This window comes from Zosterops lateralis, assembly GCF_965231275.1.
Source record: "Zosterops lateralis genome assembly, chromosome: 31".
Taxonomy (NCBI): domain Eukaryota; kingdom Metazoa; phylum Chordata; class Aves; order Passeriformes; family Zosteropidae; genus Zosterops; species Zosterops lateralis.
In genome coordinates, this window is record NC_139791.1 from 766,264 (window position 1) to 791,337 (window position 25,074).

General features: G+C 47.2%; 1 protein-coding gene across 1 annotated transcript in view; it reads left to right on the plus strand.

The window, feature by feature from the left end:
* Positions 1-322: 322 nt before the first annotated feature.
* KMT2B (lysine methyltransferase 2B) overlaps positions 323-25,074 on the plus strand; it is a gene marked incomplete at its 5' end in the record, with an annotated part of 80,064 nt that continues 55,312 nt past the window's right edge. Inside the window, 12 exons of the mRNA XM_083880788.1 lie at positions 323-461; positions 1,180-1,639; positions 1,874-3,413; positions 5,161-5,202; positions 8,900-8,963; positions 12,423-12,678; positions 15,675-15,730; positions 20,861-20,937; positions 21,031-21,085; positions 22,237-22,328; positions 23,500-23,604; positions 24,302-24,415. Coding sequence (XP_083736914.1) covers positions 323-461; positions 1,180-1,639; positions 1,874-3,413; positions 5,161-5,202; positions 8,900-8,963; positions 12,423-12,678; positions 15,675-15,730; positions 20,861-20,937; positions 21,031-21,085; positions 22,237-22,328; positions 23,500-23,604; positions 24,302-24,415 — 3,000 coding nt within the window. The remainder of the gene's footprint in view (positions 462-1,179; positions 1,640-1,873; positions 3,414-5,160; positions 5,203-8,899; positions 8,964-12,422; positions 12,679-15,674; positions 15,731-20,860; positions 20,938-21,030; positions 21,086-22,236; positions 22,329-23,499; positions 23,605-24,301; positions 24,416-25,074) is intronic.

The following is a 25,074-nucleotide window of genomic DNA, read 5'->3' on the forward strand; positions in this document are numbered from 1 at the left end:
GGGCGTGGCCATAATAAAGGGGCGTGGCCAGAGGAACAAGTGGAAACGGGAAAAGGGGGCGTGGCCACAGGAAAGGGGCGTGGCCACAAGGAAGGGGCGTGTCCATAGGAAGAAATTGGGAATAGGAAAAGGGGGCGTGGCCACGGGAAAGGGGCGTGGCCAGAGGAACAAGGGGAAAAAGGTTAAGAATGGGAAAAGGGGGCGTGGCCACGGGAAAGGGGCGTGGCCACAAGGAAAGGGCGTGTCCATAGGAAGAAATTGGGAATGGGAAAAGGGGGCGTGGCCACGGGAAAGGGGCGGGGCCAAAGGAACAAGTGTGGGAATGGGAAAAGGGCGTGGCCACGGAAAGGGCGTGGCCCAGTGGGCGTGTCCTGACGTGGCCCCGCCCCCTCAGGAGGAGTTCCGGGGGTTCCTCCCCGAGGAGCTGGAGATGCCCCTCCCCCCACGGCGCTCCCAGAGAGGTCAGTGAGAGACAATGAACCAAAATTAACACCAAATTAACCCCAAATCATCATTAAACTGCCCCAAATCACCCCAAAATCAGCCTAAATCACCCCAAATTATCCTAAATCACCCCAAAATTACCCAAAATCACCCCAAATCACCCTAAAATTACCCAAAAATCCCCCAAAATTCCCCCCAAATCCCCCAAAATTCCCCCCAAATCCTCCTGGGACCCCCCAACCCCGCCTGGGATTTCTCAGGACCCCCCAAAAATCCCCCCAAAATCCCCAAAATCATCCCAAAATCCTCCTGGGACCCCCAAAATCCTCTTGGGACCCCCCAAAATCCCCCAAAGCATCCCAAAATCGTTTTGAGACCCCCAAAATCCTCTCGGGAGCCTCCAAAATGCCCCAAAATGCCCAAAAATCCTCCTGGGACCCCCGAAAATCTTCTTGGGACCCCCGAAAATCATTCCAGGACCCCCAAAATTCACCCAAAATTCCTCCTGGGGCCCCCAAACCCTCCTGGGATTTCTCAGGAGCCCCCAAAATCCCCCTGGGACCCCCCCAAATCTCCCCAAATTTACCCAAAATCCCTCAAAATCCCCCAAATCCCCCCAAAATCCCCCCAAATCCCCTAAATCTCCCCCAAAACCCCCTCAAATCCTCAAAAGTCCCCCAAAACCCCCCAAAATCCCCCCCAAATCCCCCTGACCCGTTTCCCCTCCCCCCACAGGCTCCGGGCTGTTTCCAGGCTCCGCCCCCTCCCCGCCCCGCGCGGGGGGCGTGGCCTCATCGCTCTCGTCCCGCCCACCCCGCCCTAAGCCCCGCCCACCCCGCCCTAAGCCACGCCCCCTCCGCTTTAGGGCCGTGGTTTGGTCCCGGGGGCGGGGCCGAGGGGGCGTGGCCTCGGTCGCTGACTCCGCCCCCCGCGGGGTGCGCAGGGGTGGGCGGGGCCTGCGGCAGTTCGTGATGCCATTGGTCAGCGCCCGCTCGGCTCGGCCAATCAGGCCCCCCAGGAGGTTCGCGGACACGCCCACCCCGGAAGTGAGCCGGGGACAGCCCGGGGACACCCAAAACACACCTGGGGACACCCAAAACACACCTGGGGACACCCGAAATACACCTGGGGACACCTGGGGACACCCTGGGGACACCCGAGGACACCCTGGGGACACCCAAAATTCATCCAGGGATCATCAGGACCCCCATGGGGACACTCAGGACCCCTTTGGGGACACCCGGAGACACCTTGGGGACACCCCAAACACACCTGGGGACACCCCAAACCCCTCCAGGGACCCTCAGGACCCTCTTAGGGCCCCTCAGGACCCCCCGGGGACACCTGGGGACAATCAGGACCCCCCGGGGACACCCAAAGTCACCCAGGACCCCCCAGGGTGCCCCTCCCCCCGCCGGGCTGTCCTGAGGGCGCCCACCTTCCGCTGGGACGGCGATGACGTCACCAAAACGGGCCGTGATGTCATCAAACCCGCCTGTGATGTCATCCAACTGGACTGTGATGTCATCACGCCGGGCCGTGACGTCACCGAAGGAGGTTCCAGGGGTGTCAGAGCGAGCCGTGACGTCATCAAGCCGCCCTGTGACGTCATCAAGCTGTGCGGCGACGTGGCCAGGCCCCTCTATGACGTCATCAAGCCCTCGCGCGTCGTCATCAAGCCGGCCCGTGATGTCATCAGACTCACCCGTGACGTCATCAAACCACCCTATGACGTCATCAAGTCGTCCAGTGACGTCATCAAACCATCATCCTGTGACGTCATTAAGCCATCCTGTGATGTCATCAAACTGTCACCCTGTGACGTCATCGAACCATCATCCTGTGACGTCATCAATGCCACATTCGATGTCACCAAGCCTGGCTGTGACGTCATAAAAGCCGCCTCTGACGTCATCGACCCCGCCCATCACGTGGCTGAACCCACCTGTGACGTCATCAAAGGCGCCAGTGACGTCATCAACCCCGCCCATTATGTGGCTGAACCTGCCTGTGACGTCATCAAAGGTGACAGTGACGTCATCAACGGGAACGGCGACATCTCTGAGGACGGAAGTGACATCATCAATGGCAGTGACGTCATCGGGGACAGCAGTGATGCAATCAGGGACGGCGGTGACGTCATGGAGAGCCAGGATGACGTCACTAAGAGCCACGATGACGTCATAGAGAGCCACAATGACGTCACCGCCGATGCCCCAAGGACACCTGGGGACCCACCCAGGGCTGGCCCCGCCCCCGTGACCCCCAGTGACCCCGGGGTGACCTTTGACCCCGCCCCTCTGACCCTGAGTGACCCCCAGCTGACCCTTGACCCCGGGTTGACCCCTGGCCCCGCCCCCGTGACCCCAAGCGACCTCGGGGTGACCCTTGACCCCGTGGTGACCCCCGGTGACCCCAGGCTGACCCTTGACCCCGTGGTGACCCCCGGTGACCCCAGGCTGACCCCTGGTGAACCCGGACTGACCCTTGGCCCCGCCCCCCTGACCCCCGGTGACCCCGTGGTGACCCTTGACCCCGGGGTGACCCTGGGGCTGCTCCAGGTGACCCTGGGGGGTGACCCCGGGCTGACCCCGCCCGGCCCCGCCCCTTTCCGGCCCCGCCCCTTTTTCCTGCGGCCGCCGCTGATTGGCCCGAGCCCCGCCCACCTCCGGCTCTACCAATCGCTGAGCTCGGGGAGCGCCGTGCTGCCACTTCCGGTGCAGGCCCCGCCCACTTCCGGTCCGAACAACATGGCCGCCCTCCATCCGCTGGGGGGCGCTGTCACCGCCACCATACCCACACCCGGAAGTGACGTCACCAAACAAGAAAGTAGCGGCGGGAAGGCGCCGAGTGACGTCACGGCGAGCCCCGGTGACGTCACGGCGGGGCTGGATGACGTCACGGGGCGGGTGTTCGACCTGCTGAGCCGCGCCCGCCTCCAGCTGGGGAGGATCGACCAATGGCAGAGGGTGCGGACCGGAAACGCCGCGGGGGATTGTGGGAAACACCGCGGGGGGTTCTGGGAAATGTAGGAGAAATTTGTGGGAATTTTGGGGATTTTTTTTTGGAATTTTGGGGGATTTTGAGCGAAATTTTGGGGGATTTGGGGGATTTTTTTTGATTTTGGGAGAATCGAAAGGAAGTTTTAGGAAATTTGAGGGAATTTGGGGGAATTTTCTGGATTTTTTCGGGAATTTGGGGGATTTTGGGGAATTTTGGGGGAATTCAAAGGAAATTTTGGGGAATTTGTGGGAATTTTTTTTGGAATTTTTAGAAATTTGGTGGATTTTTTTGGGAAATTGTCGGGAATTTTGGGGAATTTTTTGGGAAATTTGGGAAAATTTAAGGAAATTTTTCTGGATTTTGGGGAAATGTTGGGAATTTTTTGGAAATTTTGGGGAATTTTGTGATTTTTTTTTAATTTTGTGGAGATTTTGGGGGAATTTTTGAGCAGTTTGAAAAAATTTGGGTTTTCGGGGGTGAAATTTTGGGGAAAATTTGGGGAATTTTGTGGAAACTCAAGAAAATTTCCAGAATTTTGAGGGAATTTTTTGGGAATTTTGAGATTTTGGGGAAAATTTTGGGGAAATTTTGGGGGTTTTGTGGAATTTTCAGGAAATTTTGGGGCAATTTTGTAGGTTTTTTTTCCAAAATTTTGTGGATTTTGGGGGAATTTAAAGGAAACTTTGGGAATTTTGTGGAAATTCTGGAGAAATTTTTAAATTTTGGGGGATTTGGGGAATTTTCAGGGATTTTTTTTTAATTTTGGGTGAATTTTGTGGAATTTTTTTTGAGATTTGTGGATTTGGGGGAAAATTTGGGAATTTTTGAGGCATTTTTTTGGCTCTTTAAAGAATTTTGGGAATTTTTTTGGGATTTTTTGGGGAGATTTGTGGAGTTTTGGGGGAAATTTCTGAATTTTGAGGGAAATTTTGGGAATTTGAAGGAAATTTTGAGGGAATTTAGGGAAATTCTGAAATTTTGAGGAATTTCCTGGTGGTTTTTTTTTCAAATTTGGAGAATTTTGAGGGAATTTGGGGAATTTTGTGGGAATTTTTTGGTTTTTTTATTGAAATTTTGGGTTTTTTGAGAGAATTTTGGAGAATTTTACGGAATTTTTTGGAATTTCGTGGAGATTTTGAGGAATTTTGGGGAATTCAAAGGAACTTTTGGGAAATTTTGGGAAAATTTTTGAAGTTTTGGGGAATTTTTTTTTTAATTTGGGGGTTTTGAGGGAATTTTTGTGGCATTTAATGGAAATTTTGTCGAATTTTGGGGAATTTTATGGGATTTTTTTGGATTTTTTTGGATTTTGTGGAAATTCAGGAAAATTTCTGGAATTTTGGGGGAATTTTGTGAAATTTTTTTGGATATTTGTGGAAATTTGGGGGGAATTTTGGGGCAATTTGAGGAAATTTGGGGGTTTTGGGGGGAAATTTTGGGAGTTTTGTGGAATTTGTGGAAATTTTGGGGAATTTTGGGGAAATTGAGGAAAAACTTCTGGAATATTTGGGGAATTTTGAAGAATTTTGGGATTTTGGGGGGAAATTTCGTAAATTTTTTTTGAAATTTTGTGAAAATTTGGGGAATTTTGTTGGGATTTTGTGGAATTTTTTTTTGAAATTTTGTGGAATTTTTGGGAATTTTGGGAATTTTGTGAATTTTTGTGAATTTTTATGTTAATTTTTATTTATTTTGATTTATTTTTTGCCCCAGGGGGGGTCGGAGGAGCCGCCGGGGGAACCTGGAGAGAAACTGGTCAGAAATTGGGGGAAATTTGGGAAAATTTGGGAAAATTTGGGGAAATTTGGGAAATTTGGGGAAAATTTGAGGAAAATTTGGGAAATTTGAGGAATTTTGGGGAAAAATTTGGGGAATTTTGGGGGAAAATTGGGAGATTTTGGGGAATTTTGGGGGAATTTGAGGAAAAATTGGGGAAATTGGGGAAAATTTGGGGAAATTTGGGGATTTTTGGGACAAATTTGGGGAAAAATTGGGGAATTTGGAGGAAATTTGGCAAAATTTTGAGAAAATTTGGGAAAAATTGGGGGATTTTGGGAAGAAATTTGGGAAATTTGGGTGAAAATTGGATTTGGGAGAAATTTTGGGAGAAATTTGGGGGAATTTTGGGAAAATTTGGGGATTTTGAGGGAAAATTTGGGGAATTTGGGATAAAATTTGGGAAAAAATTTGGTAAATTCGGGTGAAAATTGGGAGAAATTGGGGGAAATTGGAGAATTTTGGTGACAAATTTGGGGAATTTTGGGAGAAATTTGAGGAATTTGGGGAAAATTTGGGGAAATTTGGGAGAATTTTTTTGGAAATTGGGGAAAAATTGGAGAATTTGGGGAAAATCGGGAAAAATTGGGAAATTTGGGTGAAAATTGGGGGAATTTGGGAGAAATTTTGAGGAAGATTTGGGAAATTTTGGGCAAAAATTGAGAATTTGGGAGAAAATTGGATTTTGGGAGAAATTTGGGGAAATTTGAGGAATTTTGGGGAAAAAATTGGGGAATTTTGGGGGAAAACTGGGAGATTTGGGGGAATTTTGGGGGAATTTGAAGAAAAATTGGGGAGATTTGGAGGATTTGAGGGAAAATTGGGACAAATTTGGGGAAAAATTGGGGGATTTGGAGGAAATTTGGCAAAATTTTGAGAAAATTTGGGAAATTTGAGGAATTTTGGGGAAAAATTTGGGGAATTTGGAGGATTTTGGGAAATTTGGGGAAAATTTTGGGAGAAATTTGGGAATTTTGGGAAAATCTGGGGAATTTTGTGAAATTTGGGGGGAATTTGGGGGAGAAATTTGGGGAGTTTTGGGAGAAAATTTGGAAATTGGAAAAATTTGAGGGACTTGGGGAAAAATTGGGACAAATTTGGGGAAAAATTGGGGGATTTGGGAGAATTTTTGGGAAAATTTGAGGAATTTCAGGGAAATTTGGGTTAATTTTGGAATTTTGGAGAAATTTGGGGAATTTGGGAGAAATTTTTGGGATTTTGGGGAAAATTTGGGGGATTTTTTGGGGAAATTTTGGAAAATTTTGAGAGAATTTGGGAAATTTGGGGGAAAATTGGGAAATTTGGGTGAAAATTGGGGGAATTTGGGAGAAATTTTGAGGAAAATTTTGGAAATTTGGGGAATTTTGGGGAATTGGGGGGAAATTTGGGGGAAATTTGGGGTTCCAGGGGGGATTTTTGGGTGAATTTTGGGGGATTTTGGGGGAAATTTGGGAAATTTTGGGGATTTTTGGGGAATTTTGGGGGAATTTTGGGGGATTTTGGGGAAAATTTGAGGGAATTTTGGGATTTTTGGGGAATTTTGGAGGATTTTGGGGTTCCAGGATGGATTTTTGGGGGAAATTTGGAGAAATTTGGGGGAATTTTGTGGGACTTTTGGGTGAATTTGGGGGAATTTGGGGAAAATTTGAGGATTTTTTGGGTAATTTGGGGAATTTTGGAGAAATTTGGGGGAGAATTTGGGGGATTTTTGAGGGTTTTGGGTCGAATTTTGTGATTTTGGGTGGATTTTGGGGGTTTTGGGATGAATTTTTCATGAATTTGGGGCTTTTTTTGGGTTTTGGGTGAATTTAGGTGGATTTTGGATGGAATTTTAGGGGGTTTTGGGGGGGATTTTTTGAGTTTTGGGGCAGATTTTGGGGGGATTTGGGGAGATTTGGGGGGAATTTTGAGACTTTTTGGGAGATTTGGGGGAATTTTGGTGGATTTGGGTGGAATTTTGGGAGTTTTGGGTGGAATTTTAAAGATTTTGGGTAAATTTTGGGGGTTTTGGGTGAATTTTTGGGTTTTGGGGCAGATTTTTTTGGAATTTGGGTGGAATTTTGGGGAATTTTGAGGATTTTGGGTGAATTTTGGGGAATTTGGGTGGAATTTGGGGAATTTGGGTGGGATTTTGGGAATTTCAGGAGGAATTTTGGGATTTTAGGTGGATTTTGGGTGGATTTTGGGTGGAATTTTAAAGATTTTGGGTGAATTTTGGGGGTTTTGGGTGGAATTTTTGGGGAATTTCTGTGGATTTGGGGTTTTTAGGTGGAATTTGGGTGGAATTTTGAGGATTTTGGGTTGAATTTTAAAGATTTTGGGTAAATTTTGGGGGTTTTGGGTGAAATTTTGGGTTTTGGGGCAGATTTTTTTGGAGTTTGGGTGGAATTTTGGGGAATTTTGAGGATTTTGGGTGAATTTTGGGGGTTTTGGGTGGAATTTTGGGGGAATTTCTGTGGATTTGGGGTTTTTAGGTGGAATTTGAGTGGAATTTTGAGGATTTGGGGTGGAATTTTTTGGTTTTGGGGTGGAATTTTGGTTTTTTTGGGTGGAATTTTGAGGATTTTGGTTGAATTTTTGGAGGTTTGGGTGGAATTTGGGGAATTTTAGGGGGAATTTGGGGAATTTGGGAGGATTGGGGGGATTTTTATTTTGAATTTTGGGTTTTTAAGGGGATTTTAGGTGGATTCAAGTGGATTTTGGGTGGATTTGGGGTGGAATTTTGAGGATTTTGGGTGGAATTTTGAGGATTTTGGGTGGAATTTTGGGGAAATTGGGTGGGATTTGGGGAATTTCAGGAGGAATTTTGGGATTTTAGGTGGATTTTGGGTGGATTTTGGGTGGAATTTTAAAGATTTTGGGTGAATTTTGGGGGTTTTGGGTGGAATTTTGGGGAATTTCTGTGGATTTGGGGTTTTTAGGTGGAATTTGGGTGGAATTTTGAGGATTTGGGGTGGAATTTTTTGGTTTTGGGGTGGAATTTTGGTTTTTTTGGGTGGAATTTTGAGAATTTTGGGTTGAATTTTAAAGATTTTGGGTAAATTTTGGGGGTTTTGGGTGAATTTTTGGGGTTTGGGGCAGATTTTTTTGGAGTTTGGGTGGAATTTTGGGGAACTTTGAGGATTTTGGGTGAAATTTTGAGGATTTTGGGTGAATTTTGGGGGTTTTGGGTGGAATTTTGGGGGAATTTCTGTGGATTTGGGTTTTTTAGGTGGAATTTGGGTGGAATTTTGAGGATTTGGGGTGGAATTTTTTGGTTTTTGGGAGGAATTTTGTGGTTTTTTGGGTGGAATTTTGGTTTTTTTTGGAATTTTGGGGTTTTGGGTGGAATTTTGGGAATTTGGGTGGAATTTTGAGGATTCTGGGTGGAATTTTGGGTTTTTTTTGGGTGGAATTTTTTGGTTTTTGGGTGGAATTTTGGGAATTTCAGGAGGAATTTTGGGAATCTGGGTGGAATTTGGGTGGAATTTTGAGGATTTTGGGAGGAATTTTGGGAATTTGGGTGGAATTTTGTGGGGTTTTGGGTGGAATATTTTGTTTTTTGGGTGGAATTTTTGTGTTTTGCTTTTGGGATTTTTTTCCCCACCGGGGCCATTTCAGCCTCTGCCCTTCCAGGAAATTTTTAGGGATAATTTTGGGGCTTTTGGGGCCTTTTTGACCCCCCAAATCCCCCCAGGGCTCCCCCAGGATCAAACACGTCTGCAGGAGAGGCCCCCCCGAGCCCGGGAGCCCCCCCGGAGGTGAGCGACCAAAAAACCCCAAAATTCACCCCAAAAACACCCCAAAATCACCCAAAATCACCCCAAAAATCGACTCAGGGACCCCGAAAACCCCAAAATCAGGGTCAGGGAGCCCAAAAATCCCAAAAAAATCAGCTCAAAATCCCCCAAAATCACCCCAAAAATGGTTCTGGGGGCCCAAAAAAACCTCAAAATTGGGCCCTGGGACCCCAAAAACCCCAAAATTCACCCCAAATCACCCCAAAAATGGTTCTGGGGTCCCAAAAAACTCAAAAATCACCCCAAAAATTGGCTCTGGGACCCCAAAAACCTCAAAATTATCCCCAAAAAACCCTCAAAATCATCCCAAAAATGGCTCTGGGAACCCAAAAACCCCAAAAATCACCCAAAAAATTGGCTCTGGGACCCCAAAAATCCCAAAATTCACCCCAAAAATGGTTCTGGGAGCCCAAAAAACCCCAAAATCCCCCAAAATCCCCTCAAAAGTGGACTCAGGGACCCCAAAAAAACCCCCCAAATCCCCCCCAAATCACCCCAAACTCTTCCAAAATCAACCAAAAAATGATTCTGGGGGCCCAAAAATCCCCCAAAATCACCCCGAAAATGGACTCAGGGACCCCAAAAACCCCCAAAATGGACCCTGGGAGCCCAAAAATCCCAAAATCCCCCCAAATCCCCCCAAAATCACCCCAAAACCTGCTCTGGGACCCCAAAAAAACCCAAAATCTGTTCTGAGACCCCCCAAACCCCCAAAAATGGTTCTGGGACCCCCAAAAAACCCCAAATCACCCCAAAATCCCCTAAAATCACCCCAAAAATGGTTCTGGGGGCCCAAAAAACCCCCAAAATTCACCCCAAAAAACCCCAAAATCCCCCAAAATCACCCCAAAAATGGTTCTGGGACCCCAAAAAACCCAAAATTACCCCAAAACTCCCTAAAGTCACTCCAAAAATGGCTCTGAGACCCAAAAAAACACAAAATTCACCCCAAAAAGGGCTCTGGGACCTCAAAAAATCCTAAAATCTGCTCTGGGACCCCAAAATTCCCCAAAAATCACCCCAAAAGTGGGCTCAGGGACCCCAAAATCACCCCAAAATCTGCTCTGGGACCCCAAAAAAACCCCAAATCACCCCAAAAATGGCTCTGAGAGCCCCAAAAAACCCCAAAATTATCCCAAAAATAGTTCTGGGACCCCAAAAAACCCAAATTCACCCCAAAAAACCCCCAAATCCCCCAAAATTAACCCCAAAAATGGACTCAGGGACCCCAAAAAACCCTAAAAATGGACCCTGGGAGCCCAAAAATCCCCCAAAATCTGCTTTGGGACCCCAAAAAACCCCAAAATCTGTTCTGAGACCCCCAAAGCCCCAAAAATGGGTCCTGGGACCCCAAAAAAACCCAAAATCACCCCAAAAATGGCTCTGGGACCCCAAAAAACCCAAAATTCACCCCAAAAAACCTCAAAATTGGGCCCTGGGACCCCAAAAACCCCAAAATTCACCCCAAAAAACCCCTAAAATCCCTCAAAATCACCCCAAAAATGGACTCAGGGACCCCAAAACCTCCAAAATTCACCCCAAATCCCCCCCAAATCACCCCAAAAATGGTTCTGGGGTCCCAAAAAACTCAAAAATCACCCCAAAAATTGGCTCTGGGACCCCAAAAACCTCAAAATTATCCCCAAAAAACCCTCAAAATCATCCCAAAACTGGCTCTGGGAGCCCAAAAACCCCAAAATTCACCCCAAATCCCCCCAAAAATGGTTCTGGGGTCCCAAAAAACCCAAAAATCACCCCAAAAATTGGCTCTGGGACCCCAAAACCCTCAAAATTATCCCCCAAAAACCCCAAAATTACCCCAAAACTGGCTCTGGGAACCCAAAAACCCCAAAAAATCACCCAAAAAATTGGCTCTGGGACCCCAAAAATCCCAAAATTCACCCCAAAAATGGTTCTGGGAGCCCAAAAACCCCCAAAATCCCCCAAAATCCCCCCCAAAAATGGACTCAGGGACCCCAAAAAAACCCCCCAAATCCCCCCCAAATCACCCCAAACTCTTCCAAAATCAACCAAAAAACGATTCTGGGGTCCCAAAAAACCCAAAAATCACCCCAAAAATGGACTCAGGGACCCCCAAAAAACCTAAAAATGGACCCTGGGAACCCAAAAATCCCCCAAAATCCCCCCAAATCTCCCCAAAATTCCTCCAGGACCCCCCAAATTCCCCCCCAAATCCCCTTTTAACCTCCCCAAATCCCCCCTAAATCCCCCCAGGACCCCCAAAATCCCCCCAGGACCCCCCAAAATCCCCCCAAATTCCTCCAAATCCCCTTTTACCCTCCCCAAATCCCCCAAATCCCCCCTAAATCCCCCCCAAACTTCCTCAAATCCCCCCAGGACCCCCCAAAATCCTCCCAGGACCCCCCAAATCCTCCCTAAACCCCCTTTTAATCTCCCCAAATCCCCCCAAAATCCCCCTGGGACCCCCCAAATCCCCCCTAAATCCCCTTTTAGCCTCCCTGGGTCCTTTTAGGACCCCCCCAAATCCCCTCAAATCCCCCCAAAATCCCCCCAAAATCCCCTTTTAACCTCCCCAGATTCTCTCAGGACCCCCCAAATCTCCCCAAACTCCCCAAATTCCCCGAAATCCCCTTTTAACCTCCCAAAATCCCCCCAAATCTTCCCCAAATTCCCCCCAAATCCCCTCAAAATCCCCCCAAATTCCTCCAAATCCCCCCCAAAATCCCCCCAGGACCCCCAAAATCCCTCCAGGACCCCCAAAAATCCCCCCAAATTCCTCCAAATCCCCTTTTACCCTCCCAAAATCCCCCCTAAATGCCCCCTAAATCCCCCCCAAATTCCCTCAAATCCCCCCGGGACCCCCCAAAATCCCCCCAGGACCCCCCAAATCCTCCCTAAACCCTCTTTTAATCTCCCCAAATCCCCCCAAATCCCCCCAAAATCCCCTTTTAACCTCCCCAGATTCTCTCAGGACCCCCCAAAACCCCCCAAATCTCCCCCAACCCCCACAAATTCTCCCAAATCCTCTTGGGACTCCCCCAAACCCCCCAAATTCCCCCAAATCCCCTTTTAACCTCCCAAAATACCCCCAAATCTTCCCCAATTTCGCCCTCAATTCCCCCCAGGACCCCCCAAAATCCCCCCAAATTCCCTTTTACCCCTCCAAATTCCCCCAAATCCCCCCTAAATCCCCCCCAAACTCCCTCAAATCCCCCCAGGACCCTCCAAATCCCCCAAAATCCCCTCAAATCCCCCCAAATCCCCCCAAATTCCTCCAAATCCCCCCCAAAATCCCCCCAGGACCCCCAAAATCCCCCCAAAATCCCCTCAAATCCCCCCAAATCCCCCCAAATTCCTCCAAAATCCCCCCACCTCCAACCCCCTCCCCTCAAAAAAAAAAAAAAATCTAATTTTAATTTATTATTTTTTTGTTTCCAGATTCTCTGTCCGAAGCCAAACGGCCCCGGGCGGGCCCCGCCCCTCCCCCCACCCCTCCCCCTCCCCCCTTTGCGGCCCCTCCCCCAGCCGGGGGGGCTCCCGGGGGGTCCCGGGCCCGGCGGGGCCCGCGGGGGTCGCGGGGGTCGCGCTGCGGGCGGTGCCGGGGCTGCCGCCGGAGCCAGGACTGCGCCCACTGCCCCAATTGTCGGGATAAACCCAAATTCGGGGGGCCCAACACCAAAAAACAGTGCTGCGTGTGAGTGCAAAAATGGGGGGAAAAAAGCAGAATTCGGGAAAAAAAATTGGGGAAAAAATGGAGAAAATTTGGGGGAAAAATGGGGAAAAAATTGGGGAAAAAATGCGGAAAAATTGAAAAAAAAAATTGAAAAAAAAGGAGAAAAAGTGGGTGAAAAATGGCAAGAAAAGGATAAAAAATGGGAATAAGGTGGGGGAAAAATGGAGGAAGTTTGAGGAAAAGTTGGAGAAAAATTGGTGAAAATATGGGAAAAAAAATGGGGAAAAAAGGAGAAAAAGTGGGGAAAAATTAGGGGAAAATGGAAAAAAATTGGGGAAAATGTGGGGGAAAAAGGGGGAAAAGTTGGGGAAAAATTGGTGAAAAAATGGGAAAAATTGGGGAAAAATTGCAGAAAAAAATGAGGAAAAAATGGGGAAAATTTGGGAGAAAATTGGGAAAAAATGGGAGAAAAATTCTGCAAAAAATGGAGGAAATTGTGCAAGAAATTGGGGGAAATTTGGGGTGAAATTGGGGGGATTTGGGGGAGATTTGGGGCGAATTGGGGGATTTGGGGCGGTGCCGGAGCCAGGACTGCCCCACTGCCCCAATTGTCGGGATAAACCCAAATTCGGGGGGCCCAACACCAAAAAACAGTGCTGTGTGTGAGTGGAAAAATGGGGGAAAAAACTGAAATTAAATGGGGAAAAAATTGAAAAAAAAATGGGGGAAAATTGGGGGAAAAATGGGGAAAAATTGGGGAAAAAATGCGGAAAAATTGAAAAAAAAAATTGAAAAAAAAGGAGAAAAAGTGGGTGAAAAATGGCAAGAAAAGGATAAAAAATGGGAATAAGGTGGGGGAAAAATGGAGGAAGTTTGAGGAAAAGTTGGAGAAAAATTGGTGAAAATATGGGAAAAAAATGGGGAAAAAAGGAGAAAAAGTGGGGAAAATTTAGGGGAAAATGGAAAAAAATTGGGGAAAATGTGGGGGAAAAATAGGGAAAAGTTGGGGAAAAGTTGGGGAAAAATTGGTGAAAAAATGGGAAAAATTGGGGAAAATTGGAGAAAAAATGGGGGGAAAATGGAAAAAATGAAAATAAAAAAGGGGAAAAATGGGGGAAAAGTGGGTAAAAAATTGAAAAAAAAAAGGGGAAAAATGGAGAAAAGTTGGGTAAAAGTTGGAGAAAAGTTGGAGAAAAAGTGAAAAAGATTTGGGGAAAATTGGAGAAAAAATGGGGAAAATACGTGGAAAAATTGAAATAAAAAAGGGGAAAAATGGGGAAAAAGTGGGTAAAAAATTGAAAAAAAGGGGAAAAAATGGGGAAAATGTGGGGGAAAATCGTGGAAAAAGGTGGGGAAAGTTGGAGAAAAATTGAAAAAAATTTGGGGAAAATTGGAGAAAAAATGGGGGAAAAAAGGAGAAAAAGTGGGGGAAAAGTGGGGAAAAATTAGGAGAAAATGGAAAAAATTTGGGGAAAATGTGGGGGGAAATTGGGGAAAAGTTGGGGAAAAGTTGGAGAAAAATTGGTGAAAAAATGGGAAAAATTGGGCAAAAAATGGGGAAAAAATGAAATAAAATTGAGAAAAAAATGGGGAAATTTTGGGGGAAAATTGGGAAAAAATGGGAGAAAAATTCTGCAAAAAATGGAGGAAATTGTGCAAGAAATTGGGGGAAATTTGGGGTGAAATTGGGGGGATTTGGGGGAGATTTGGGGCGAATTGGGGGATTTGGGGCGGTGCCGGAGCCAGGACTGCCCCACTGCCCCAATTGTCGGGATAAACCCAAATTCGGGGGGCCCAACACCAAAAAACAGGGATGGGGGGGAGTGGAAAAATGAGATAAAATAATGAGGAAAATTGGGGAAAAAGTTGGGGGAAATTTGGGAAAAATATGGGGAAAAATTGAAAAAAAAAAATTGGGGAAAAAATAGGGAAAAATTCAAGAAAAATGTGAATTAAAAGGGAAAAAAATTGATAAAAAAAGAAGAAAAAGTGGGGAAAATTTGGGGGGAAATGGAGGAAAATTGGGGAAAATGTGGGGGAAAAATGGAGAAGAGTTGGGGAAAAGTTGGAGAAAAATTGAAAAAAAATTGGGGAAATTTTGAAAAAAATTTGGGGAAAAAGTGGAGAAAAAGTGGGGAAAAAGTGGGGAGAAATTGGAGAAAAATTGGGGAAAATGTGGGGGAAAAATGGGGAAAAGTTGGGGGGAAAAGGGAAAAAAATTGGGGGAAAGCTGAAAAAAATTGGGGAAAAAATGGGGAAAAAATGGGGAAAATGCGTGGAAAAATTGAAATAAAAAAAGGGGAAAAATGGGGAAAAAGTGGGGGAAAAATGGAGAAAAAAGGGGAAAAAATGGGGAAAATGTGGGGGAAAAATGGGGAAAAAAGGGGGAAAAGTTGGAGAAAAATTGGTGAAAAAATGGGAAAAATTGGGGAAAATTGGAGAAAAAATGGGGGGAAAATGGAAAAAATGAAAATAAAAAAGGGGAAAAATGGGGGAAAAGTGGGGGGAAAAATGAGGAAAAAAGGGGGAAAAGTTGGAGAAAAATTGGGAAAAAATTGGGGGAAAAATGGGGAAAAATTGGGGAAAAAATGAGGAAAAAATGAAATTAGAAAGGGGAAAAATGGGGAAAAAGTGGGGGAAAGTTGGAGAAAAATTGGGGAAAAATTGCGGAAATTTTCAGATGAAAAGATGAAAAAATGGGGAAAAAATGGATAAAAAAGGAGAAAAAGTGGGGAAAATGGGGGAATTTGGGAGAAATTTGAGGAAATTTTGGAAAAAATTGGGGAAAATTTGGAGAGAATTTGGAAAAATTTTCGAGGAATTTTGGGGAAATTTGAGCGAAATTTTGAGGAAATTTTGGGGAAAAAAAAAAGGGAAAAAAAAATAGGAAAATTTTGGGGGAGATTTGGGAAAAATTGAGGAGGAATTTTGGTGCTTTTTGGGGTTTTTTTGGGGGGAATTTTGGGATTTTTTTGGGAATTTTGGAGCCCCTGAATCCCCTCCCCTCCCCCCCTCAGGCTCCGACGCTGCGACAAAATCGAGGCCCGAAAACTGGAACGGCTCGGGAGGAGAGGTGGGAATGGGGGGGACTGGGGGACTGGGGGGGACTGGTTTATACTGGGAGGGAACTGGGAGGGCGCTGCAGTTCCCAAAGTGGCCACCAGGGGGAGCTCGTGGAGACACTGGGAGTTCATTGAGGGGAACTGGGAGGGACTGGGAGGGACTGGGGGGGACTTGAAGGGGTTAAAAGGGGACTTGGGGTTACTGGTTTATATTGGGAGGGAACTGGGAGTTACTGGGAGGTTACTGGTTTATACTGGGAGTTACTGGGAGGGCGCTGCAGTTCCCAAAGTGGCCACCAGGGGGAGCCGGGGAGACACTGGGAGTTCATTGAGGGGAACTGGGAGGGACTGGGACAAACTGGGAGGGGACTGGGAGTCACTGGTTTATACTGGTTTATACTGGTTTGGGGTTGAGGTCACTGGTCTGGACTGGTTTGGGGTTGGGGTCACTGGCCTATACTGGTTTATACTGGTTTGGGGGTTGGGGTCACTGGTTTGGGGTTGGGGTCACTGGTTTATACTGGGAGGGGATTTGGGGTTACTGGTCTGGACTGGTTTGAACTGGGATCGGGGGTCGGAGGCTTTTGGGGGTTTTGGGGGGATTTTTTGGGGGTTTTGGGAGCCCCTTCCCCATCCCAAAATGTCCCCAAAATGTCCCCAAATCCCTCCCAGGACCCTGAAATCCCCGCAAAATGTCCCCAAATCCCCCCAAATGTCCCCAAATGCCCCCAAAATTCCCCCCAAATCTCCCTCAGGACCCCCAAAATGTCCCAAAAATCTCCCCAAATCCCCCCAAATGTTTCCAAATCCCCCCAAAATTCCCCCCAAATTTCCCCCAAGACCCCTCAAATTCCCCCCGAAATGTCCCCAAATCTCCCCAAAATCTCCCCAAATCCCCCCAAAATGTCCCCAAGTCCCCTCAGGACCCCCCAAAATCTCCCCAAATTCCCCCAAAATGTCCCCAAATGCCCCCGAAATGTCCCCAAGACCCCCGAAATGTCCCCAAGACCCCCGAAATGTCTCTAATTCCCCTCAAAAATGTCCCAAATTGTCCCCAAATCTCCCCAAATTTCCCAAATCCCCCCAAAATTTCCCCCAGGACTTTTCAAATCCCCCCCAAAATGTCACCAAATGGCCCAAAATGTCCTCAAATCCCCCGGAAATGTCCCCAAATCTCCCCCAGGACCCCCTGAATGTCCCCAAAATGTCCCCAAATGTCCCCAATGTCCCAAAATCTTCCCCAAATGTCCCCAAATCCTCCCCAGGACCCCCAAAATCTCCCCAAATCCCCCCCAAATGTCCCCAAATGTCTCCAAATGGCCCCAAATCACCCAAATGTCCCCAGGACCCCAAAAATGTCCCCAAATGCCCCAAATGTCTCCAAATCCCCCCAAAATCTCCCCAAATTTCCCCAAAACCCCCCCCAAATCTCCCTCAGGACCCCAAAAATGTCCCTAAATGTCCCCAAATGTCCCCAAAATCTCCCCAAATCCCCCAAAAATGTCCCAAATGTCCCCAAATGTTTCCAAATCCCCCCAAACTTCCCCCAAGACCCCTCAAATTCCCCCTAAAATGTCCCCAAATCCCCCCAAAATCCCCTCAGGACCCCCCAAAATCTCCCCAAATCCCCCAAATGTCCTCAAATCCCCTCAGGACCCCCCAAAATCTCCCCAAATTCCCCCAAATCCCCCTCAGGACCCCCAAAATCCCCCCCAAATGTCCCCAAATGTCCCCAAATCCCCTCCCCCACTGTCCCTGAATGTCCCCAGGCCCCTCCCCCTCCCCCCATCCCCAGGTACGACCCCTCCCCGCCCCTCCCCCACCCCCAGGTGTGGCCCCTCCCCCTCCCCGCCCCTCCCCCCACCACGTGTGACCCGCACGGGACAGGGACAGGCCCGGTACCGGGGACGGGGGGTTTGGGGGGATTTGGGGGGTCCCGAGACGATTTGGGGGGATTTTGGGGGGATTTTGGGGGGTCTCGAGAGGATTTTGGGGGGTCCCGGGGGGATTTGGGGACATTTTGGGGGGGATTTGGGGGGTCCTGGGGGAATTTGAGGACGTTTGGGGGGTCCCGGGGGAGATTTGGGGCCATTTGGGGACATTTGGGGGAATTTGGGGGAATTTGGGGAGGATTTGGGGGGTCTCGAGAGGGTTTGGGGACATTTTGGGGGGTCCTGGGGAGGATTTGGGACCATTTGGGGGGATCTGGAGTGTCCTGGGGGGATTTTGGGGGGTCCCGAGGGGATTTAGGGGGATTTTGGGGGATGGTGGAGGGGATTTGAGGACTTTGGGGGGGTCCCGAGGGGATTTGGGGACATTTTGGGGGTCCTGGGGAGGATTTGGAGATATTTGGGGACATTTTGGGGACATTTTGGAGGGTCCCAAGGCGGTTTGGGGGGATTTTGGGGGGTCCCGAGGGGATTTTGGGGGGATTTGGGGGGATTTGGGGGGTCCTGGGGGGGATTTGGGGACATTTTGGGGGGATTTGGGAGGATTTGGGGGGATTTTGGGGGGTCTCGAGAGGATTTGGGGGGATTTGGGGACAATTTGGGGGGTCCTGGGGGGTATTGGGGCCATTTGGGGACAATTTGGGGGGTCCTGAGGGGAATTTAGGGACATTTTGGGGACATTTTGGGGGGTCCAAGGAACGTTTGGGGACATTTAGAGGGTCCTGGGGGGGATTTGGGGACATTTGGGGACATTTTGGGGGGTCCTGGGGACATTTGGGGGGGATTTTGGGGGTCCTGGGAGAGATTTGGGGACATTTGGGGGGATTTTGGGACCATTTGGGGGGATTTGGGGGAATTTGGGGGAATTTGGGGGGTCCCGGGTGGGATTTGGAGAAAATTTGGTAAAAATTTTGGGTATTTTGGGGCTCTTGGGGGGGGATTTTTAAAGAATTTGGACGATTTTGGGTGATTTCAAGAGGATTTATTTTTTATTTTGGGTGATTTTTAAGGATTTTTTTTCGGATTTTGGCAGAATTGGGGCAATTTTTTTTAATTTTTAATTTATTTTGGTGGATTTTGGGTGGATTTTTTAACATTTTCTCTGATTTTCGGTGGATTTCACTGAATTTCCAGCAGATTTTTTTGGATTTTGGGTGAATTATTTTGGATTTGGGACAATTTTGGGTGGATTTTTCAGGATTTTGAGTGGATTTTTTTTATTTGGGTGGATTTTATCTGATTTTGGGTGGATTTTTTAGGATTTTTGGTGGATTTGGGTGGATTTTTAGTTGATTTTTTAGGATTTTAAGTGGATTTTTTTGATTTTGAGTGGATTTTTTAGGATTTTCAGTGGCTTTTTTTGATTTTGGGTGGATTTTTTAAAAGATTTTGGCTGATTTCAAGTGGATTTTTTTTGGATTTGGGGTGTTTTTTTAGATTTGGGCTAATTTTTAGTGGATTTTTTGTGATTTTGCGTTGATTTTTTAGTATTTTAAGTGGATTTTTTTGATTTTGGGTGGATTTTTCAGGATTTTGGGTGGAGTTTTTGGATATTGGATGAATTTTATCTGATTTCAAGTAGATTTTTTTTAGAATTTTGTCTGATTTGGGGTGGATTTTGCTCAATTTCCAGCAGATTATTTTGCATTTTGAGTGGGGTTTTTAAGATTTTGGCTGATTTGAGGTGGATTTTTATGGATTTTGGGTGGATTTTTAAAAGGTTTTGGGGGATTTTGTCTAATTTTGACTGATTTGAGGTGATTTGGGGCGGATTTTTTAATATTTTGACCAACTTAATGTGAATTTTTCCCTCTTTCCCACCTCCCCTCTATAAATATATTTCCAATTTCACCAAATTTTAACAAAATTTCCCATTTTTTCTCATTTTCCCCCCAGGCCGAGTCCCCCTGGGGACTCCAGGGATGATTTGGGTGGAATTTTAGTGGATTTTTTAGGATTTTGAGAGGATTTTTTTGGATTTTGAGAGAATTTTTTAAGCTTTTGGGTGGATTTTTAAAGATTTTTATCTGATTTTCGGTGGATTTTGGCTGATTTTGAGCGGATTTTTTTGATTTCGAGTCGATTTCATGGGATTTTGAGTAAATTTTGGATAATTTGAGGTGGATTTTTCTGGATTTTGGCCGATTTTTGGTGCATTTTTCAGGATTTTCAGTGGGTTTGGGTGGATTTTGAGTGAATTTTTTTAGGATCTTGGGTGGATTTTTTGGAGTTTGGGTGGATTTTGTCCGACTTTGGGCGGATTTGGGTGATTTTAATTGGATTTTTTTGAATTTTTCTCTGATTTTGGGTTGATTTTGGCTGATTTTGAGTCGATTTTTTAGGATTTTGAGTGGATTTTTTTTGGATTTTGGCTGATTTTGGCTGATTTTGGGTGGATTTTCTCTGATTTTGGGTGGAATTTTCAGGATTTTGGGTGGATTTCATGGGATTTTGAGTAAATTTTGGAAGATTTGGGGTGGATTTTTTTTGATTTGCGTGGACTTTTTAAGATTTTGGCTGATTTTGGGTGGATTTTTCAGCATTTTGGGTGAACTTTTTTGGCTTTGGGCTGATTTTGGGTGGATTTGGACTAATTTTAAGCGATTTTTTTCGGATTTTGAGTAAATTTTTCACTATTTCAATTAATTTAACATAAATTTATCCCATAATTCCCCCAACCCCTTTATAAAATCTCTACAATTCCCCAAATTTTAACAAAATTTCCCATTTTTTCTCTGTTTTCCCCCCAGGCCGAGCCCCCCCAAATTTGGGTGGATTTTTTTGGATTTTGGGTGGATTTTTTTGGATTTTGGGTGGATTTGGGTGGATTTTTAGTAAATTTTTAATGATTTTAACTGTTTTTTTTTTGATTTTGGGTGGATTTTTCTGATTTTGAGCGGATTTTTCCGGACTTTGGGTGGATTTTGGCTGATTTTGGGTGGATTTTCTCTACTTTGGATGATTTGGGCTGATTTGAAGTAATTTTTGGCTGATTTTGAGTTGATTTTTTAGACTTTTAAGTGGATTTATTTTGATTTTGGGTGGATTTTTTCAGATTTTGAGTAAAATTTTCAACATTTTGACCAATTTAACATAAATTTTTCCCTCTTTCTCCCCTCCCCTCTATAAAATTTTTCTAATTTTCCCCAAATTTTAACAAAATTTCCCATTTTTTCTCTGTTTTCCCCCCAGGCCGAGCCCCCCCCCGCCCCCCCGGGGACTCCGGGGACGATTCGGGTGACGAGGGGGGGGACAGTGGGGGAGGGGCGGCCCAGGGGGACATGGGGGACACCGAGGGGGGGGGAGGGGACACGGGGGACGCCCCTCCCCCACCCCGGAGATCCCTCAGGCCCCGCCCCCAGAACCCGCCCAGCCCCCCCCGGGGACAGCCCGGGGACCCCGCGGGGGACACGAACGGTGAGTGACACGGGGGACAGGGGGGGGGACAGTGGGGACATTGGGGACATTGGGGACACTGGGGACATTGGGGACATTGGGGACATTGGGGACATTGGGGACATTAGGGACATTGGGGACAGTGGGGACATTGGGGACAGTGGGGACATTGGGGGGAATGAGGGGACAGTGGGGACATTGGGGACAATGAGGACAGAGGGGACAATATTTGGGGACATTGGGGACATTGGGGGGTTTGGGGGCATTGGGGACATTTGGAGGGAGTGGGGACTTTGGGGACACTGGGGACATTGGGGATGTCGGGGAGGTTGAGGACATTTGGGGACATTGGGGACATTGTGGAGATTGGGGACATTTGGGGACATTGGGGACTTTGGGGGACAATGAGGGGTTTGAGGACACAGGGGACAGAGGGGACAATTAAAGGATATTTGGGGACATCGGGGGACATTGGGGACATTGAGGGGGTTGGGGGGATTGGGGACATTGGGGACAATTAAAGGATATTTGGGGACATTGGGGGGATTTGGGGGGGATTGGGGACATTTGGGGACAATGAGGGGTTTGGGGACACAGGGGACAGAGGGGACAATTAAAGGATATTTGGGGATGTTGGGGACATTGGGGACATTGGGGGGATTGAGGGGATTTGGGGACATTGGGGTCATTGGGGACATTGGAGACACAGGGGACACTGGGGACATTTGGGGGTGTTTGGGGACATTTGGGGACCTTGGTGACATTGGGGACATTGAGAGGGTTGGGGACATTGGGGACAGAGGGGACATTGGGGACGTCAGGGGGGTTGAGGACATTTGGGGACAGTGGGGACATCAGGGAGAGTTGGGGACATTTGGAGGGATTGGGGACATTGAGGGGTTTGGGGACATTGGGGACATTTGGAGGGATTGGGATATTTGGGGACATTGGGGACAATTAAAGGACGTTGGGGACAGTGGGGACACTGGGCACAGGGGGGATATTGGAAGGGTTGGAGACATTTGGGGACATTGAGGGGATTGGGGGAGTTGGGACATTTGGGGACATTGGGGACACTGGGAGAGTTCTGTCCCCGAAGTGTCCCCAGGTGTCCCCAGGTGTCCCCAGGTGTCCCCAGGTGTGACTCAGGTGTGTCCCCTCCCCCCCCCCAGACTCCCCCCCCGATTTCGGCCCCGCCCCTTTGCCGAGGCCCCGCCCCCTCCAGCCGCTGCTGCAGCTCCGGGCCCGACGGAGGGCGGTGCAGGTACCGGGGGCGGGGCTTAGATACAGGGGCGGGGCTTAGATACAGGGGCGGGGCTTAATCACAGGGGCGGGGCTTAAACACAAGGGGCGGGGCTTAGATACATGGGCGGGGCTTAGATACAGGGGCGGGGCTTACACAGGGGGCGGGGCTTAAACACAGGGGCGGGGCTTAAACACAGGGGCGGGGCTTAGATACAGGTGGCGGGGCTAAAGTGCAAGGGGCGGGGCTTACACAGGGGGCGGGGCTTAACACAGGGGCAGGGCTTAAGTAGAGAGAATGCAAAGGGGGCGGGGCTAAATCAGAGGGGCGGGGCTTAAACAGGGGTGGGGCTTAAACCGGGGCGGGGTTTAAAAAGGGGCGGGGCTTGAATGAGGTGGGGCTAAAATAGATATTAGGCAAAAGGGGTGGGGCTAAAATAGAGGGGGCGGAGCGAAAATAGAGGGGCGGGGCTAAAATGGGGTGGGGCTGAATTACAAAAGGAGGAGGTAAAATAGGGGGCGGGGCTAAAATACAGGGGGCGGGGCTAAAAGAAAACGCTGGGGCTAAAACAGGAAGAGGAGGCAAAAGGGGCGGGGCTAAAACAGTGGGGCGGGGCTAAAATAGAGGGAGAAAAGTCAAAAGGGGCGGGGCTAAAACAGGGCGGGGCCCAATCAGAGGGCGGAGCTTAATCAGGGACGGCTCCTAAACAGGGGGCGGGGCTAAAATAGCAGGAGAGGAGGAAAAGGGGTGGGGCTAAAATAGAGGGGCGGGGCTAAAATAGGGGCGAGGTTAAAGTAAAGGGGGCGGGGCTAAAAATTGGGAAAGAGGCTGAAATTCCGGATGGGGGAGGGGCCAAAATTTGGGTGGGGGAGGGGCCTAAAAGCTGGGCTGGGGGAGGGGCTGAAATGGGAAGGGAGGAAATGAAAATTTAGAGTGGGGGAGGGGCCAAGAATTGGGGGGTGGGGCCAAAATTCTGGGGGGAGGGGCCAAAATTGGGCTGGGGGAGGGGCCAAAATTTGGGGTGGGGGGAGGGGAAAACCCTAAATGGGGGAGGGGCTAAAATTGGGGGGAGAGGTCAAATTTTGGGGTGGGGGAGGGGCCGAAATGGGGGTGGGGGAGGGGTGAAGGTATAAATTTAGGGGTGGGGGAGGGGCCCGAGGCCTGACCCCTCCCCCTCCCCTCCCCCCCCCAGGATTGGGGCCCCCCCGGAGGTTCCGGCCCCGCCCAGAACGGGTGGGGGAGGGGCCGGGCCGGCGATGGGGGAGGGGCGGGGACCCGGCTCCGAGTGGATTTCAAGGTGAGACCCTTCCCCAAAATACCCCAAAAATAGACCAAAAATAGCCAAAAAATAGTCCAAAATTATCTCAAAATTATCCCAAAAATGGCCCAAAAAAAGCCCCCAAAAAGTTGAAAAATATCCCCAAAAATATTCACAAAATAGCCCAAAAATAGCCCCAAAATAGCCCAAAAATATCCTGAAAATATCCCAAAAATGTCCCCAAAAATTTCCCCAAAATACCCCAAAAAATCCCCATAATGGCCCCAAATTATCCCAAAATTATCCCAAAAATAGCTCAAAAATAGCCCCAAAAATTTCCCAAAAAATAGCCCAAAATAGCCTAAAAATAGCCTAAAACCAGCCCAAAAATATCCCAAAAATATCCCAAAAATATCCCAAAAATATCTCAAAATAGCCCCAAAAAAGCTCAAAAAATCCCAATAATACCCCAAAAATATCCCAAAAATATCCCAAAAATACCCCAAAAAAATGTCCCAAAAATAGCCCCAAAAATAGCCCCAAAAAATCCAAAAATATTCCAAAATTTTCCCCAAAATGTCCTAAAAATATCCCAAAAAATCCCAAAAATACCCAAAAAATACCCCAAAAATACCCCAATTTTTTTTTGATTTTTTTTTTTTTGTTTGTTTGTTTTTTTTTGGATTCCTGAGCCCAAATTTTGAGTTTTTAAAGGGGAATTTTGTGTCTCCCCCAGGAGGACTCGGCCCTGGACAACGTTTGGCTGATGGGGGGTCTGAGCGTCCTGAGCTCGGTGCCCGTCACGGCGCCCCTGCTGTGTCTGCTCTGCGCCTCCAAGGGCCAACACAAGGTACAAAAAAATAAAATTTGGGGGGAAATTATGAAATTTCGGAGGGTCTTGAAAATCTCAAAAAAAACCCGGTGAAAATCGCAAAAAAAATGAGGCGAAAATCGCAAAATTTGATGATTTTTGAGGGATTTTTTGGGGATTTTTTATGGATTTAATTTGATTTTTTAATGCGATTTTTTGTTGAGGTTTTATTGGGGTTTTATTGGGGTTTTATTGGGATTTTAATGGAGTTTTTTTGGAGATTTTAATGAGGTTTTATTGGGATTTTTAATGGGTTTTTAATGGGGTTTTTAACGGGATTTTTAGTGGGATTTTAATGGGGTTTTATTGGGATTTTTATTGGGATTTTATTGGGATTTTTAATGGGATTTTTGATGGGATTTTTAATGGATTTTTGATGGGGTTTTATTGGGAGTTTATTGGGATTTTTAATGGGTTTTTATTGGGTTTTTAATGGGATTTTTTTAGGATTTTTAAATGGATTTTTAATGGGTTTTTAATGGGAATTTAAATGGGATTTTATTGGGATTTTTAATGGGATTTTATTGGGATTTTTAATGGATTTTTGATGGGAGTTTTAATAGGATTTTTAGTGGGATTTTTTTGGGATTTTAATGAGTTTTTATTGGGATTTTAGTGGGTTTTTAGTGGGATTTTAA